General features: G+C 31.4%; 2 protein-coding genes across 11 annotated transcripts in view; one reads left to right on the forward strand and one right to left on the reverse strand.

The window, feature by feature from the left end:
* Window positions 1–19,496, forward strand: part of LOC115245511 (platelet glycoprotein V-like) — a 50,174-nt gene that overhangs the window by 396 nt on the left and 30,282 nt on the right. Inside the window, exon 2 of one of the 2 annotated variants that reach the window (XR_003885557.1) lies at window positions 2,747–5,467. The exons of the other annotated variant lie outside the window; for it this stretch is intronic. The gene's annotated coding sequence lies outside the window, so the exon portion shown is untranslated. Of the gene's footprint in view, window positions 1–2,746; window positions 5,468–19,496 lie in introns of those variants that run through there. 2 annotated transcript variants of the gene reach the window in all.
* The window catches only part of LOC115245510 (phospholipase ABHD3), a 21,629-nt gene continuing 2,358 nt past the window's right edge, over window positions 226–19,496 (reverse strand). For 4 of the 9 annotated variants that reach the window (XM_029823874.1, XM_029823872.1, XM_029823875.1 and 1 more), the window contains exons 2-3: window positions 12,990–13,378; window positions 10,785–12,897 (exon numbers count right to left, since the gene is read on the reverse strand). In XM_029823874.1, the coding sequence (XP_029679734.1) occupies window positions 11,256–12,897; window positions 12,990–13,372 (2,025 nt within the window). In that variant the 5' untranslated portion in view covers window positions 13,373–13,378 and the 3' untranslated portion in view covers window positions 10,785–11,255. Of the gene's footprint in view, window positions 802–886; window positions 1,053–1,391; window positions 1,630–1,780; window positions 1,894–2,043; window positions 2,255–2,421; window positions 2,592–5,677; window positions 6,096–6,835; window positions 6,870–10,210; window positions 10,485–10,784; window positions 12,898–12,989; window positions 13,379–18,964; window positions 19,102–19,496 lie in introns of those variants that run through there. The other 5 variants (XM_029823880.1, XM_029823879.1, XM_029823878.1 and 2 more) reach the window with 5 other exon arrangements.

Below are 19,496 nucleotides of genomic sequence, written 5' to 3' on the forward strand. Positions count from 1 at the left end.
TTTTTAATATATAAATATGTAATAAATAGATCAGTTATAAAAATAACATAATAATACAATTGAAAAATAATTTTTTGCTTTTGTCATATAATACAGATATATATATAACCGTTGACAAGCTGGAACGAATTTTTTTATATACTTGGTGTCGCGACGCTACCGCGTCGCTTGATTTAATGTATTAAAACGACATGGGAGAGAAAATGGAACAATTAATAAAATAGATTCATATAAAAATCAGTTTATTGCAACTATTGATATACGAAGGATAAATTTGTGTTTACTATTACTAAAAATGCAATATTAAAATTAGCAAACACTTTTTCAATAAGCATCGAGTTCGTTTAATACGGCACAATCATAAAAAATGTATAGTAAAATTCGGAATTATTAATGCTTTCGAACCGAGTAAGTTACAACTTTAATTTCATGCTTTACATCGTGCGATGTAATATAAAAATGTGATGAAAAATTATTTTAGCTAAAATATATAGGATCACACTTCAGTTTACGTAAAAATTAGACAGATAAACAATATCGTAAAACGTATCTTTTGACGATAGTAAAGCAATCAAGAAGTTGACGTATATAATACCGTTTACTCGATCTATAAATTGCGTCAGATATCTTGCTAATGGTCAAAATTTCTGAACATTGCCGCGAAATACTGTGAGAAGAACTTTCCCATATATTGTTCCTCCTTGACCGGCCAAAAGCCTTCTAGGAAACCAATATGCCCTCCACGCGACGTTACCACTACGGCCACGTTTTTAGTTTTGCTTATCTCCTTTAGAGGTATCGCTGAAAATTTATGGGCGTTATGAGTAAGATAGTATAAAATTATAATAGCGTCATAAATGATTTCGTTATCGCGCTTTACGCTTACCTTTCAATGGTTGAAACGGATCATCCGCCGCGTTGAGACATAACGTAGGAACTTCGATCAGATGCAACTTTTCGTCAAGTGTCGCATCGCGATAATATTCGTCGACGTTTTTATATCCAAACTGTTTTGCCGTAAAATGCGAATCAAATTCTCTTATCGTTTGGCTCTGTCAAACATAGTAATAATCTAATAATTCACGTATGAGTCAGATAACGCACAGTATTCTTGTCACAGTAATCTAGATAGACAATATCAAATCTCAGACATCACAAATATATATATATCGCGAATTTATGCCTGATTTCATTTTCGATTAAGATTCTAAAGTTTATTTAGAAGAAAGTAGAGATGTACAATCATCAGTAAAACCACCTCCACTTATCAGTAGAGTGTAAAATAATCCATCAAATTATTTTGACAAAATTGTTAAATGTTTATATTAAAAAGTTAGAAACTTTTGACATTGTCTAATCTTTTCATATATTCAAATTTAATAAAAACGTACTTTTAAAAGTGTGTCAAAATCTACGCTTTTGAAAGGGCCAATATCAGAAGTATGATATTGTTCTACTGTGCGACGTAGATTACTAGCTAGATGCTTATTTAGCATTAGATTTAAGTAATTTTCTTCGATACTCTTCGTTGCGGCGAACACGTTCAATGGTACCGAGATAATAAGACATGCTTTCAATTTCGTCCTTGCTGTTAAACCTTGTTGCGCTAAATAATTACCTAAGATCAACCTGTGCATAGCAGAAAAAACGTTTAGAAAAAATATTCGAATGATTTCATTCAATTTATAAATATATTGTATATATTTTTTTCTAAACACTAGAAATATATATTATTACAAGATTTAAAATTTGAAAATAAATTAGAAAATATGATAATTACCCTCCCATGGAGATTCCGGTTGCTCCGAGGGGTACGTGAGGGTGACGTTTTCTCACGTGTTCTACAACTTCAGTTAAGTCATCATAGTTAGCAGCATTATACGTTCGTGGGGTCTAAAAGGAATAAAGAACGTCGAATTTTTGTTAATACAGAAAGTAGTTCCTGATTAAAAAGATTATTGTTCACAATAAGTGATATAATTGCACTTTTTTTCATATAATATTTCTGAATAGAGTTATCTAGTCGTCATGAATAAACTCTACCTTCAATTTTAACCCGCCTAAACCTCTATTGTTGAAAATTACACATCTTATCCCAACTTTTCTCGCGGCTGATACCAGACATTTGACATATTCCGCTTGACTACCACCCGTAAGACCAGGTAAAACGATAACGATGGGCGAGGTAACGGAGCAGTCCTTTTCGGCCCAATCTAAAGCCACTTCACCGCCGTCAGGCAAAGTCAGAATTTCTCTACATAATATAGAGACAATATTACAGAATACAATTTGATATATTGCATGATTGATTACACTATCTATTTTTCAAACATTTAGGAAACAATTTCTCTCTCTCTCTCTCTTTCTCTCTCTTTCTCTGATCGGCGAATAAATTTTTTCTCTATAAATTTTTTGACTAACCTGCGATATTTGATAGGCGGTAATATTCGGGATCTTAAAAGGCTGGCTATAATGGTCTGTGCTCGCGATTCGAAGCACCATAATGTCGGCCAGAATTTATTCTGTACGAGCGGAATATTCGCTTCTAAAAACGAGCGAAATGGTCCATCGGCGCAAGCCAGCAAAGGTGTCTGAAATCGTAATAGTTTTTTTTTTTTTTATTGTTTTGCATGGTGCGATATGAGTGGCATGATTACATAATCGTAAAACTGAACTTTTATATATTATCCATTGTCTGATCTCATTAATGAATAATTTTTATGCGATCGTGTGATTTATTTCACAGGTTCATGGAATGGTAAATAATCATGCGAATCAAGTGAACCGTACTAAATTATGAATTATAAATATGCACTTGTCATTATAATTATATTGTCGTACAGTTAAAAACAATTAATTCTTATCTATGCGCAGCTGATTTCCTTAATATATAAATAAAGGATGTAATTAAATAGAATCTCAATCGGGTTATAAGAATAAAATGGAGCAAATACCTGTAGTCATATCTATCGAAGCATTTGTTTAAAAAAAAATGTATGCTTAAAGCATTTGTTTTTATGTTTGAAATTGGAATATTTGCTTTCACGTTATGGAAAAGAATACAAAAAGATGTGAGTGAAATAAAAGGGGGTAAAAGATATATAAAGGGAATATATATATATATATATATATATATACATATTTCATACCAAGTAATATGAAACAAGACTATATTATACATTTTAACATCACGCATCGCTTTTACAAGATAAAATTTATTGATCAAAATTTTTTAATTATCACATCATTAATGTATCTATATCACTAATATAGTTAGTAGCTTGCGACTAGTTATTTCACGACCGATAGTTCACCTGCCTACGCTGACGCATGTGCAGGACAACTGCCTCGCAGTTTTAAGGTCAAATTAATAAATTGCATTTTTCCTCGTTGAGGGTCGTGCAATAGTTCGAACACGTATCACGGAAATCCTGTCTTTGTGTATCGAATATGTTTCGTAAAACTGTGCGGTATACAGATAATATTTTGCATTAAATATTTTGATTATAAACTTAGCCTTCTTGAATTTGTTTTGCGTAAAAGTACATTTTTTATGCAAATAGCTACTGATATTGTTACGTATTATAATTACGTATATTCTTTAATACGTGTGTATATCAAATATAGAAATATAGATAAATATGTTAAGTAATCTGCCAATTAAATTCGTAAATATAATTTTCATTCCTAAATTGTTAACAGGAAATACACGATAAACGCGTGTTAACAGGAAATACACGATAAATCTTATCTCTACATTGTTTCTTATTTATTTCGTCCTAATAATGTGTAAACAATGTAATAAGATGATTTTTTAAATAATCTTATAACAAGATGTCGACACACAATGTCAAATAATTATTTTAAAAGAGCAAAGAATATTACGACATTATTTCGACATTAATTTCTTGTTATAAAGTTTATCAGATAAATGATAAAAATTATGAAAATATTAAAAGACGCTTTCAAAGAAGAAACTATGGCGCTATAGTTTCCAAACTATTCCCCTAAAGATCCTAAAGTTAAATTAAAAATGTTTTAATTGATATTTCTTGTGACTTGGCTTTTTCAATCGGAAAGTTTCAAAGATGCTTATAATAATGAAACATTCTACTTTGAAAAAAATAATATTATCTTAAATAAATTTTATTTACATTTTTAAATTTCTGTCTACAAAATTAATTGTTAATATTATATTATATATATATGTATATGTATACATATATATAAAATATAACATCTTACGAGTGACGAGATTTTTGACGAGGCATATTATTTCATTTTGCGTAAAGATTATAGTAGAGATAGTTCTCCATTCAGGGCAAATAAATGTTGATGCATATAAAAGGTGCCGCTAGCTGACACTACTTAACCATATTGCTCTGACTCTTTAGTCAATGAATGCGCCCGTTCATGAGGCATAACGATAACGTTGCTCCATTTCAGAGTTTATCGCATGCAGATAGATTCATCGATTCTCCGCATTATTACCTTTATCTACGTTATTTTACAGAGTTCAAGATTCCTATAATGGTCTCTCTGCTGATCTTATCCTCTACCTGAATAATTTTTCTTTTTATGCTTCGGAGAAGAATAATCTTCGCAGACGTATATTCAGCATCATGTTGTTACGTCTACTGCTAGACACGAATCGAATATCTAATCGTATATTCATACCGTTAATAAAAAATATAAAAGCATTGTTTATTGATTAAGTTCGTTATTTATTTTCAAGTTTTATTTTATCTTTCAATCTCGGTCAAGCACTTATCTTTATACTCATTAAGAAATAACTACGAATATTACTTATAATGTGCACGATTCTTTTCTAGGATGGGTTCGATTAAGATTGTCTAGTTTCAGATGTAAAGTACATGATGCAATGACTGTAATAATGTCGATGAACGAATAATAAAAAGACATGCATGGACGCGCTATTTTAATTTACTGAATATTTAAATCATGTGCGATAATGATAATGTATGTATGATAATGAAGAAATACGCATGTAGCAATAATGCTATGTCAGATCACGCATGTGTTTGACGTATTTGTATTTTTTTTATTTACTGCTTGAATAATATGACAGATTGATTGGACAACTACGCGTCTTTCTGTTGCTCGTAACCATCACGGTTGCAATTATATTTAATTAAAGACAAAGTTTCCAGATTGTTGAGCAAGGTGGGCGTGATCTATGGAATTTAATGAATAGTAGGTTAATCTCTCAGTAAATGCTTTCCATTACGAAATTAATGCTTACATGCATCATGTAAGAGTGGAAATTTTTAAAACTTCCTAGATTGGACGTTACGCTGTCGATCGTAATATATCGCGATCAATCGTACTTCTCTCTCTCTCTCTCTCTCTCAATTATTTTTTAAAATATATCTCGTGATATAGTAATCTTCGTTAAACGCGATTAATGATCGATTAATTATCGGGCCAAAGAATTTGTTATGTTTTTACGTACCTTGACAACCTCGCAGAAATAATAAATACAGAAACCGACTTCTAGTGACGCACCGTAATACGTCGCGATCAATCGAACTTTTCTCTCTCTCTCTCTCGCTTTATTGATTATTTTTATAAAATATATCTCGTGATAGAGCAATCTTCGTTAAACGCGATTAGTGATCGATTATCGAGTCACGGAACTTGTCATGTTTTTACTCACCTTGACGACCTCGCAGAGATAATATATACAAAAACCGACTCCGAGTAACGCGCCGTAATACAACTTGGGAATATCCGGTATGTTCTCAAAAAAGTCCATCGTTGCACGCGCGACTACCTGATAGAGACACCCCATACAGCCAGCGCAGACAAGCTACGCGAGATGACAGGCTCAAGCCGAGCACCGTCGACGGACTTTGCTTGCCGATAATCGGCACTTAACGAGCGACAGTCGCGAATCAAAGCCGGCGAAGGAAGCCACGTTGCCGCGCGCATGCCGTACGAATAATTGAAAAGCCGACTGGCTGATTAAACGATACCGAACCGGTATACCAATATAACAGACACAAAGATAACACAACAAAGAAATTTACATCACTTGCGCGTGGGTCCATTCTGCGCATGCACGGCTTTACCGTGGAGGTGACGCGATCGGAGTACTGATATATTATATCTGATAAAAAAAAAATTTTTTTTATATATAAATTTTTTCCGTTTTGTTAGTTATATAGTATGAATAATGATGTCAAAAGCAAGAAATAATGTGCAAGAAATCAATATTTTTGCCCGTCGAAATAAGTTGATTTCCTTTAGCATGTCACTATTCGCATACAAAATATGGATTTCTGAATATACCAAACTTTCCTTTTTTCTATTATCATGCATTAGTAAATAGTTTACATTTTAAATAAAAATAAATCTTATGAAAATTAATTAGGATTTATAGTTATTTATTTATTTATCATGAACTCCTCCTCGAAAGAGAAGGTCTTCGATATTTTCATTTTATTAATCCATGTCTTACTGAACGCGTGTGGTGGTATTTGAGAAAACTCTCTCTCTCTAATTTACATTGACGTATTTTGAGAAAAAAAATTCACATTCCTTCTTCCTTCAAATGTGGCATCAATGAGGGATCAGTTAAAGGCTTCTTTGAAATAAATAATAAAATCAATTATGAAAACTGCAATATAATGCGCGTGTTTTCGATTATGCAGGCTTCACACTCGCACAATTTACGTTTACGGTAATGTTTATGACGCGTATGCAAACTTCATGTTTGTTCTAAAATTAACTTCTTTTAATAGTTGCGTATTCATATTGATAGATAATATTCTCACAAGCAAAGGCAGTAACACGAAATTCACGAGGAACTCACAAACATATTGCACCTTTCACGCCTGCGTGACAGCGCGATGCGGACTATTACGCAACGATACCATATCAGAGCCGTACCTATCGTTAGATACAAGCAGTAGCCCGGGATCCTGTACAAATTGTATATTTTTACGGAAATTTTATAATTTTAACAATTTAAACAAAATATTCAACATACATCATTGCAACAAATAAATATAAAATTGTTTATTTAAATGTCATTGATAATTATGTAAAATTAAGCAAAGAAGAAAGAGCAACAAAGAAATATTTATAAATTATATAACATCAGATATTTATATATATATTTATATAAGATTTATAATTCTTATTTTATATATATATATAATACAAATTGAGAAATAGATATATATAAGATATCTATTTAGAAATCAGAATTGTTTATGACATACTATATTACTATTCAATAATAAATATTTTATTATAACCTTTATTAAATTTATTTGTCCGAATTTTTATATGCATAAACTAGAGTTTGACAACTCTAAAAATCTTGCGTCTAAGGTCTCAAGAAAGGTCAATATGATTCTGACACTGATATGAACTTTGCGCATAGAGAAATGGCATGCACGTGATGCACACACTCACGTACGCACATGCGTATACATGTATGTATGCATGCATGCCCGCACGCGGTAACGTTTGCCGTAATATTGTTGTACTTGCGCCGGACGATTCCCGATTATGTTCGGTCGCTCGAGGTCAAGACGATTTATATATAACGTACATATAACGAACGATCAATGATGGACGATCGCGTCTTGCTGGCATCATAATTTAATCATTGATTAACTTATAGTCTCAAGCTTAAAGTTGAAAACTAAATAACATTGGTTATTGCTAAAAGCCAGAAGTTTTAAGTCTCGCTTAAGGGGACTAGGCAATAGTATTTGTCGAAAATGAAGTCTTTTTTGGGGAACTTATTATAACAAAATAAATTAAAATCGAAAATTATCTTTTAACAAAATGTTTATTAGGATTATAAATCGTTAAAAAAAATTTTTTTTAGTTGAAAAAAAATCAACCATCTGTTTTCGACGAACTTTTTTTAAAAAATCGCCCTTTTAATCGCCTGCTTGATTTTTTTCTCAAAAACTAAAATTTGCACAAACTTTTTAGAGGTTCAGTCCGAAATTATATATATTGTGAACATGCTCAATTTTTTTCAAATCGATTTGAGCTTCTGTATGCGAGTTATCACTACAAAACTTATTTAAAAATCTTTTCGATTAGTCATCTGCAGCGTCATTTTTAATGCATATTCGCAAATAAAAACATTTTTTTTATAGTTTATGATCCTAATAAAGATTTTGTTAAAGAACAATTTTCGATTTTAATTAATTTTTTTGTAATAAGTTCTCAAAAAAAGACCACATTTTAAATATTATTGCCTAGTCCCTTTAAAGCCAAAATAATTGTTGCCAGAATAAAAAACTGAGCCAAAATATTTGGTGCAAGCGGGCTTTAGAAATATAAATTTTTACATAATTTTCCTATAACGGGTTTTTTCTCGTTCGAATGCTTATCACGTAAATGCATTTCGGTAGAATTAAACGCATTTATATCTCGCAACGACAAGTCGTTGCAGCTTCCTCTAATGTAAGATAAAAACAAATAATTTCTGCAGTATTCTATTAAAAATTTTGTCGAATTAGGTCTTATTGCTAATAATACTTGTTAACGAATATCTATAAAGATGGCAGAATTTACATCAGCACGAGTATCAGAGAGATCACGAGTTTTTATCGTGATTAATCTATAGAGATAATCTTTTTCATCGAGAGTGAATGACATAAGAAAAGATATGTATACCAAGAAGATTTACAGCTTTATTAAATACAGTCTTTTACATTTCGTAATTATAATAAACTAACACACATCGTCCGCATTATAATCCGAGAATAATGTTTTTATGTTGTTATATATGCGAGATTTGAATGATTGATTTTGATCGAATATGAAAGAGCGAAAGAAATGCATCTCTTTTTATACCACTTTACTTTCTCTCTTTGGTTAATCTTAGATTAGCAAATAGATATTTAAAATGTAATTAATGCCTTATTTCCTAAATGTTGGATTACTTAAACGAAATTATAGATTGCACTTTACATTGAAAAACAATATATATGTAGTTTAAAATGTACAAAATATTACGAAAGATACGAGACTTTTTTGTGCACATAATGAAATATCATTTTTAGATATTTCAATTCAATTTGCGATATAAATATGGTTATCACAAAAAAATTTAGCCAAGAAAACTAAACTTCCTTGAAAAAGAATATAAGAATATGTATTATATAATATATGAGTCTAGCAGAAAAAAATAATGTCATGTTAATCTGATATTTCTTTTTCAAACAAGATTAGTTTTTTTAGCTGAAGTTTTGTGATGTTTGATTCGCAAATTGAATTGCGAATATCGGATAGCGATACTTGATTATGTATTATGTATGTCATTGTGTCTCGTATCTATAATATATTGAATATTTTAAACTATATATAATTATTTTTATCAGCTAATGTTTTGAAAATAATTCTTATTGTTTATAGTTGTTTAGAGAAAATTTTTTCATAAATTATACTAAATTGTATATATATATATATTTTTTTTTTTTCAAGACGTGTTCATAGGAAAATTGTGATTCCATCTCACTTTTAAATAACCGTCAATGTAATTTCATAATCAAAACATAAATATTACAGTAAAGCATTTAACGTACAAAATATAATAAATATAAAACACATCAATGAGTTTTAGAAATGCAATAGATAGATTTCATGATAAGATAGATTTCATGATTTCATCAACTTCGTATCAATTTTATAGTTAGTAGATTTGTTCGTGCGATATTTCGCGCATTATAAACTTGTCGTACAAATAATTACATAATGCAAGATAAGATTATTTAATTAATATAAAAATAAGAGAGGTACAGAATATATGTGAATAGCAAATTGAAGATAAAGCTATCGTATTTTCTGTGTAACAATTGGGTATAGTGGAAAATCAGCTTTTAACGATAATCAAGCATTTTCTGTAGCTATTGTAAAGTTCAAATAGAGGGAGATCTCTAATTTAGTGTTCATGGTCACATACTCACACGCTATCGGATGTGATGATGTAATTGTATTTATATGTGTGCGTATATGTGAACATGCAACTGCGTGTAATAGTTAATAAAAAAATCTAGTTACTGTATATTTTCTAGGATCTCCAATTTTATCGATCAAACATATAATTGCAAAAGAGAAGAGTTTTGTATAATAAATATAAAATAATATTGCATTTTGTTAACAATATAACAATTTTAGAGAATTTAGAAAAACTAAAGAAAATTTGTTAGGTTATATATATATATATATTTACACAACTAAAGTTATCGAAAGATTAAAATAATTTAAACGTATAAATAAAATTATATCAAGACAATGAAATGTTATCTGAAAAAAGATAATTGTGTGTGTACATATTTGAGAAAACAGATACTTGTAAGATGCTTGCGTGATTTTACATATATCGGTACGGGAGCATTTCATAAGCTTTATCTATAAAAAAATAATTATTAACTAAATATATATTTATTCTTCATACCATCATTGTCTATTATCTTGCAAACAGTTCCTATCTATAAATAAAAAAAAGACCAGTCATTAAATATACAAATAATATATATTTACTACTTTTGCTTATTATGAAAAATAAGCTTTTTATGTTTTTCTGTGCTCTTTTTCTATGATAGAGAAACATTAAACTTTTTCAACTTTTCGTGTATCTGATTAAAAATATGAAATAATTAATTTAATTTATATATTTGATATATAGTATAAAAGAGAGGCTATTTCAGTGTGATAAATATATATGTATAAGACGTTTTCTATAAAGGTATGTAAAACTTTAGTTATAATAAATTTAGTTCTTATTATTTTAATCCTTGGAATTTTTCAACTTTATTTTTAACATCGGTCACATTGGCAGCTGATTATGCTAATACTTGACTAAACATATTACTTTATTAATTGGGACACATGAAAATATAATGTTTGATTGATGCGAATAAGAATTATTATAATATACTATATATAAAAAAAAAGAAGTGTGTATATAATATATATACAAAACCGAGTATTTGACTTAGCAACATTTCAATGCGGACATACCTTATGATATTTTCTAATACATAAACTATTCCCCGTATCTTTTTTAATCCTCTGACTATAAAAATAATGCCACAGAAATATAAATTTCACGATATCGCTATTAGTTTATGGCTTGTACGATATAATGATGTTATAGTAGTATTTAGCAGGAACTCTCATGTTCAAAGTTCCTGTCTGTGCTTACGTACCTTACGATAATAGACATTCAGCATCGGATGCTGATAGTTGTTCGCCGCGTATCATGAACGCCGAATACAATTAGACTCGCGAACGTACTTAGCCCAAGTACGAGAAGGTGTAAATTGACTGGGGTAATGTTTGCGATTTAGGGTTGTCTGATTCCCATCTATCATGTTTCGATAAGTTTCCTCGTCGTAGACGCAGGAGAGGGTCTTTCTTCGCTTTACGGAGCCAGTTTCAAAATTTGTAAGTTGACTGCCAACGAGTACGTGAAGATCACCTTTTTCTTGCACGGCCCAATTCCATGTCTCCGCGATAGAGCAATTGCAAATAAACGGATTTCCCATAAGATTGATCGAGAGTAAACGTGGATTCGACTCGAATACCTTTGGATTGATCGTGCGCAATTTGTTATTACTGAGGTCTATGTGTTCTAATGCGTGCAGTTTTTTCAGACAGCTCAGATTTTCCACACCAGAAATAATATTTCCCGAAAGATTCAATTGGGTGAGATTATTCGTCGTAGTAAATATGTCCTCATTCAAATGCGAGATACCGCAGTTGCTGAGATCTAAAATCTCTACATTAGATAGCTGTGTTGGAAGCAGCGAGCCTTCGTCGGGTACGATGAGCGGATTGCCGCTGAGTTTGACTTCTATTATGTTCGTCGACTGATGATCACCGAAGATTTTTGGATCAAGAGGTATCTTGAGGTCGCAGTTGTTGAGTTCTAGACTTTCCAAACGCGTTAGATTCGCGAACAATCCTTCTTCTAAAGTATGAAGTTCGTTTCCCGAAAGAATTAACCGCTTCAGAAAAGTCATTTGTGCGAAAGTATTATTGCCGACATGACCAAGATCGCAATAAGATATATCTAAATATTCCAAGGATGTTAACGGATTGAGAAGACTGACGAATGCGTCGGATAGCGGATTATGGGAGATATCTAGTTCCTCGAGATGTTCGAACACATCGAAGGTGTCTGGTAATCTTCGAAGACTACAGTTGCTGAGAGAGAGTTTGTGAAGCTTGGGCAGATGGCGGAGAACGGCAGTTAAATCGCTGGCGAACATTGGATTACCGCTCAGATTGAGTACACGTAGTTTACTTGCGTTTGTGAAAGCTTCCTCGGATAGGCGATCTCGTAAATTGCAATATGATAAATCTAGAGATTGAAGGTTGTGCAGATTGTGTCCGAGCGTATCTTCGACATCTAAGTGCCACAATTCATTATTTGCGAGAATCAATTGACGGAGATACAAATTCTTAGCGAAGGCGTCACCCGGTAAATTCATAATACCGGTTTTACTGATATCTAGATGTTCCAGGCGCACCAACGGCGTGAGAACGTTCCTCCAATTTAATGTCTTCAATTGATTGTCTGCTATTTCTAAATGTCGCAAATTTTCCAAGTGCGAAAACGCCTCGGGAGATATGTAGGTTAAATTGCATCCATTCAACGTGAGATATTCCAAATTCGTTAGATGATCAAAGGGACCTGGTTCTATTCTTTGCAGAGGATTGTGCGACAAATTGAGTTTATTCAAATTTGTTATGTTGTGGAAGAAGCCTCTGTTAAGATGATGGATACCGCATGAATTTAGATCGAGGTACAGCAACGTGCGGCAATTCAAGAAATGTCTTTCAACCTCCTCCAAAGGATTATGTTGAAGCTCCAACGTAATTAGACCCGGACTGTCCCTGTTGAATTAATTATGTCATTATTAATCAAATCATCTCTGTTTAAAAATACGATTATTAGCGAAAGTATGATTAATATCGAATTGTCTTACCGAAACGCTTCAGAATCTACACGTGTAATGGCGTTGTACGAGAAATCTGCATCCAACAGATACGTTAATCCGGCGAAGGATTCGTACGTCAACTCAGTTAGCTTGTTATGTGCCATCTGGAGGCGCCTTAATTTGATTGAGCTTGGAAACGGGTCGATGTTTGCAATATTATTATCATTCATGTCTAAAATATAGACATTATCGCTAAGCTCGTTGTATGGGATAGTCGTAAGATTACTATCCGAACAGTCCGTCACCCAGTTGATGCGAAAGTAGTGACAATGGCAATCTACGGGGCATTCTTGCTCCAGCAGTTCCTCGTTGAGGGCAAACGCAGTAACAACCAAGTATAGCAGATACAACGCTGTTGTTATTTTTGCCATTGTAATCTATATTAACAGAAAAAAGATTAAAAGATTAGTTGGATTTTTATATATAAATATTGAAGTAATTCTGCATTTATACAGTGGATTTTTGATATTATGTTTTCTTTTTTCAAGTATTACGGGTCATAAAATAAGATGAAAATTGTGCAAATTAGAAACTTGCACATTGCTTTCTCATCATTTTATTTCGCTCACAAAACTTAAATTCCTTAAAGCAAGCAAGTCTTTCAATTTTGGCTTCCTCATAGAGGAAGATATCTCAAAATTTGCGAAAGTTAGAGCGTGTAAAAACATTTTTCAAAAAATTCAAAATTTTATAAAAAATAAACCCTTTCACCGAATTTAATACCAACCATCTTTTAATGATATTTTATGTAAAAAAATTCTCAAAAATGGCGGAGGTTAGAGGTTGTACAATGTACATTCCGTACATACATACATACATACATATAATACATTTTTTTAAAATATGATTTTTTGACGTTTTGGAACATTCTAAACACATTGGCATAGAAAACTGAAAAAAAAATTTTCTCACGAAAACAAAGCTTCCTCTATGAGGAAGCAAAAAGAAAAAAAAAATTCTTTGATATCTTACATATCATAATCTATATATAGCGATATAAAATATTGCCAAACTATTAGTTATTATAATATATGTATATGAGTTTTGGAGAAATTTATATCCCTTTGAATACATTTATCGATTTGAACATCTGAAATATTCCCTAGTTTCCCAACTTGACATCTCAGATCAAATTAATGCAAATGAGTCAGCCCGGAAGTCGTAGCGAGAGCCGGTAAATTGCGAATACGATCCTATTCATCGCGATGACGAATCACGTTCGACTAACTTTTTACGTTGGCGGAGTGCATTACAAAGAAACGCGTCGACGCGCCTTTGGCCGGTAGACAACTTCTCTACCAAGTCGGAATAGGGCTTTCCGCCAGAATGGTACGTGCACGCTCGGCTGCACCGGCGAAGAGAGCCACCCTTTATTCCCGCGAAATCTCCCGCCTTCGGTCACGAGCGAGCACCATTACAATCGACGTACGCATTCGCCCCTCTTCGAGAAACTGCCAACCACCCCGTGCAATATTTCTCGCCCTCGCCTTTGGCGCCGCGATTCTTTAGTTTTCGGATGTCGTTTCCCCCCTAGGACCTCGTGCGAGAAAACACCGCGTGTCGGGGATAAAGTCATTTGCATTCAGACTCCAGGCGGGATACTAGATGTTTTTTGCGAATGAGTGTCGCTTTTCTTTAACGATTTTGACCGGGGATTTCAGGCAGCGGATCCTACGGGATTCTTCAAGCGGAATTTACGCGATGGTGGAAGCGTTCGTTAAATCAATGGATTCGAATGCGTCGAGAATTTTCTTTATTCTTACCGTGTCTCTCTCTCTCCTTCTCTCTCTCTCCTTCCTCTTATGAATATCATACGCGTTTAATTATTCGATATTGGCCTTTCTGTTTGAATAATTTGAGACCGATGCATTGTTGAACAACTGTATCTAACGCATTGAGTGTTATTATTCTCATTGAGGGTATACTTGCCAAATCAAAATCTTTACCTATCAAATATTTACATCTGAATGAGTAAAGTGGACGTCTTTGGAGAATAATATTATGTTGACGAGAGACGATTATAGAGCATTAAAGCTGTCCTCTGATCATAGAAGCAAAACAATATGATGCAATTAAATTTTATAATAAAAATTTTTATATTGCTTGTGAAACGAAACGTGTGTTTTATAAACACCAATCAATATATGTTATGATTTATTACATCTTTTATTTTTTGCTACTAGTTATCAGCAACTACATTTATATAACCGAATACTATAATAAGATTATCACTCGTATTGGGATAAGATATTTGAGTTAGGTTTCGCGTTATAATATTGTTACGTAATGTAACCATAATTGCATTTATTTAAGAATATTATTTTATTACAATTATTTTATTTTGTGTTATTTTATTTTAGCTCATATTTTAGCTTTATATTTTCACGAGGCATTATTTTTATACATATAATAGAACTTAAACAGTTCAATCTTTTAACAACTTGCAGTATAAATTACGTTCAGATAGTTTTTGTTTAAAAAATTCAGACAGTTTTAATAATAAGATTGTCAAGGTATCAATAAATTTCCGATGTAAAAAGGGTTTTTAGTGATTTTAATCAAATGGAAATAAATTAATAGAAATATTAAATAGTGAAATAAATTAAAAGCAAGGATGATCAAGTAATTATATATTTTTAGCCTTTGTCTTAAAGTGTATCATATACCGTAAAAATCATCTATTTCTTTTAAGGAAAAAGAATACAATTTTATCTAATACTGTTTTTATTGGCCTAAAAGAAGTGGCAAAGAGAAATGGCCTTATATCGTTTTATCGTCGTTTTGAGAGAGCTGAGTTTATTAAATTTCGCGCATCAAAGTCTCTCTATTCTGTGAGTTGTACTAGCCATTGCATAAGACAGAGAATATTTCGTAATATCATTACACAAATTGGCGGATGTTCTGTAAAGACGATACCTGCATAAATGGATAACTCATGTACTTTATCAGAGAATGTCGAAAAAAATTGCATTATGCGTGCAAACTCCATTTCGCGTATATATTATATATTCTTCGAGGAAATAGAAAAGTGCAAGTATTAATCGTAACGTTTACCGCTTTTGAAAGACCTTCCCACACATAATATAATTAGCGCAATTGTTTAATTTAAAAATGTTTAATGTAGGAACCAAACGTTAACATGTGAAAATACAAAACACAATATATTCGTTTTACATGTCGTTTGGCACGTAGAACAATACAGGAAGTATAGTACAGCTAAATTGTGCCTTTCTTTATGCATTTTCACGTAATATGAAATTGAATTTATTTTACTGCACTAATATGGAGATTTATAATTAATATTATATATGCAAACATATAATATATCATTTAAATTTTTGACAGGAATAACATTATTATGATATTAATCCCAATTCTCTGTATCTTGTAAACATAGTTCATGAATTTAAAAAATTGACTCCGATTTTAAATATGCATTCACCTTTTGTCTAATTATATTGACTGGTTTTGATTATATACAAATTTAATGAATTTAATTGAAACTTTGTTGAATTTATAGATTCGCTTTTTCGACTTTATTGGAAAATTTCAAATTAAATTAATTACATTATTCTAGAGGCAACATTTTTATCATATACTGCAGAATTTTGATATATAATATGAAGATATAACTTTACTCTAATAATTAAAATTTTTTTTAAATATTAGATTAATTTCTCATGTAAAAAATATCTACATATAAGAAACTATTTAACAAAATAATATTTTTTAGTTATCAATAATATATTATATGCATATGGAATATTTGTTTTATTAATAATATGTCAAATTTTGCAATTTTTGCAAATTTTTCAAAGGTTTGAAATATTAATACCGAGTGTTCAGAAATTGTTATTAACAAGAATCCCCGGTAATAGTGCCGCTAAATATTGAAGAAAAAAAATTACATCTCGTGAAAAATGATATACATCTTTCCGAAGAAAAATTCTAATTATACATTACAAAGAAAAAATAAATCGCGATAAGATCATGTATCATATAATCATAATTATGCTTATGCGGCAAGCAAAGTATTAATTTCTGACATATGCGAGTCTCACAGTTTTGTGATATCGATGTGTTATAGACCAAAGTTCCCAGACCACAAAATCGACATTTCGTTTATATTTCTTCAAACTCTGTAACGGCCGTGAAAAACGACTCTGCTACACGAGACTGCTACAAGGTTGCACGAAGTATTCTCATTGTCCGTACATCAAATGCGTGACATCTCGCGTATAGTTTGCATATAGAATGTCTGCTGGGATACTTTTTGTTTTATAGTATTATAATTCTTCGGATTTATATATATATATTCCTATATAAGTCAAAATAAAATAATAATTGTTACAAATATATTATTAAATATATCTACTCCATATCTATCTCCTCAAAAGAGTTAATAATAATTATTTTCATATTATAATTATTACAAGAATACTATACATGTCTATTTGACTTACACTAGGAATAAATTATCTTATATTTATTATAAATTATCTTATTATATTTATTATATAATTATATAATAAATTATTATATAAAGATTATCTACGATATAAAAAAAGTGCTTCGAAATTTTTGACGTTAGTAATATATGTAGCACGTCCCACACTCGCGACGTAATGCTCATTCATCGCCCGCGCACTTCATCGCACTTCACAGGATGGCTATTTCATTAAAGTGCACCGAGGTCTCCGGACCTCGCCGCTCCCGCGACGTGCAACGATGTGCGACGAGGAAGGCGAGTATGATAGTGGGATGTAATCTGTCTTTACCGTCGCGAATATAGAGTTGCGAGCAACCAAATAGCAAGTTATCCGCAAGGGATCATAAAATCTTCTAGATTATAAAAATTTGAAACATGTTTGAATAAATGAAAATGTCCAATAGCTTATAAAAATTAAAACGTCTTTTGTACTTTTCTTCTTTAGATTTTGGGTTTTTTTCATAGTGGTATTTTTCTCTGAAGGTCTTTCTAAAGTATTATGATAGAGATAAAGTAAGATAAGTATTTTTACATTATTTTCTTACTACGTGTATTGTCGCTGAAGTCTTCTTTTATTCTTCAACGCTTTAAGGATGTATGTGTCATATGTCAAAACATTGACAAAAGCATGAAAATTTTGTAGACTGTTCTACTATTTTTTTCTGAGTATCTGTGCAAAATCTAAACACAATTCTCTTAATGGTTTGCAAATTATTTAAGTTTAAAGTTAGTATTGATTCTTATGGAAAGTCGCATATTGTAGCACTTATTGACAAATTTGACAAAAAAGAAATATTGCTAAGGAAATAAAAATTTTCACATATATTAAGAAAAGTCTAATAAATATTTGTGCAAAACTTGATTTAGATCCATTTACTCGTTTAAAAGTTATTTACTAAAAATTGTAGAAAAATATTATCTCTCTCTGTATCTCTTTCTGCAAATTACTCGTTTTTTTTGTTTCTTGCAGTTGAGGTTAGGGGATATTCACGATCAAAAGTTTTTGTCATAAATTAGGAAGAATATTAATTACAAGTATTTTCTTTTACGAAGAGGTTAAAAACCATATTATTTTGTGATACTTTAATTCTTTTTATAATCCGGATTTATTTATTTAATTTTTCAAACAATATAAACGTAAGAAACATATATTCTTTCTTAAATTGTGATAGTTTTTTGCTACTATTGTAGCAAAACATCCTTAAGTGAACGCTTTTTTTTTGACTTCGCGATTGAATTTAATCTACTCCGAGATACGAGACTCTTCACTACGTATTTTGTAACAACAGCACGTAATAAATGTGGTAAGAAAATAAATTGAACACATTCTTCTCTCTTTATCTTCGTTACTTTTTAATTACTATTCGTGTTGAAAAGTAAATTATTTGCTAATTGATTAATTTTTCTCCGACTCAATGTACAACCGTCGTAATACATAAATGGGAACACTTGTAAAAGTATGCGTTTTACGTACCGGAGATATCACGTAGACTTAGAAGACCAACGATACTGACAATGACAACGTGATGAGACGATGATGATCGCAACGGCTCGCGCGCGCACGTCGGTGGACAGAGATAAATTGAGCGGCCGGATTGCCGAGAGCCGCGGTTAAATTAAATCATGTCCGACTGAATTCAGGGTTAAAATCTACCGAGGCGCGCTCTCGTTCCATCCGCGTACTTTGCAGCTCGAATTTTCGCGGTCCGTATTCGTTTTATTTCACTTTTGTCTTTCTCTCTCTTCTTTCCCTCCTTTCAAAAGGAGATCTGATTACCCATCTAATTTGCATTAACTAATATTAATTAGAATTATCGAAGAATTAGCATTATTAAATCGAAAGTTCGTGTTAAGAAATTTAAACACTATATCATGGTTTAAAATACATGGATATTTAAAGATATTGTCTCTTAGTAAATGTTATATTTTTTATCATGATTTTTTAAAAATTAAACAATTATAAATTTTTTACTAGAATATATATTTATTTATTATAATATATTATT

Source organism: Formica exsecta, unplaced genomic scaffold (assembly GCF_003651465.1).
Source record: "Formica exsecta isolate Colony F162 unplaced genomic scaffold, ASM365146v1 scaffold98, whole genome shotgun sequence".
Lineage (NCBI taxonomy): Eukaryota > Metazoa > Arthropoda > Insecta > Hymenoptera > Formicidae > Formica > Formica exsecta.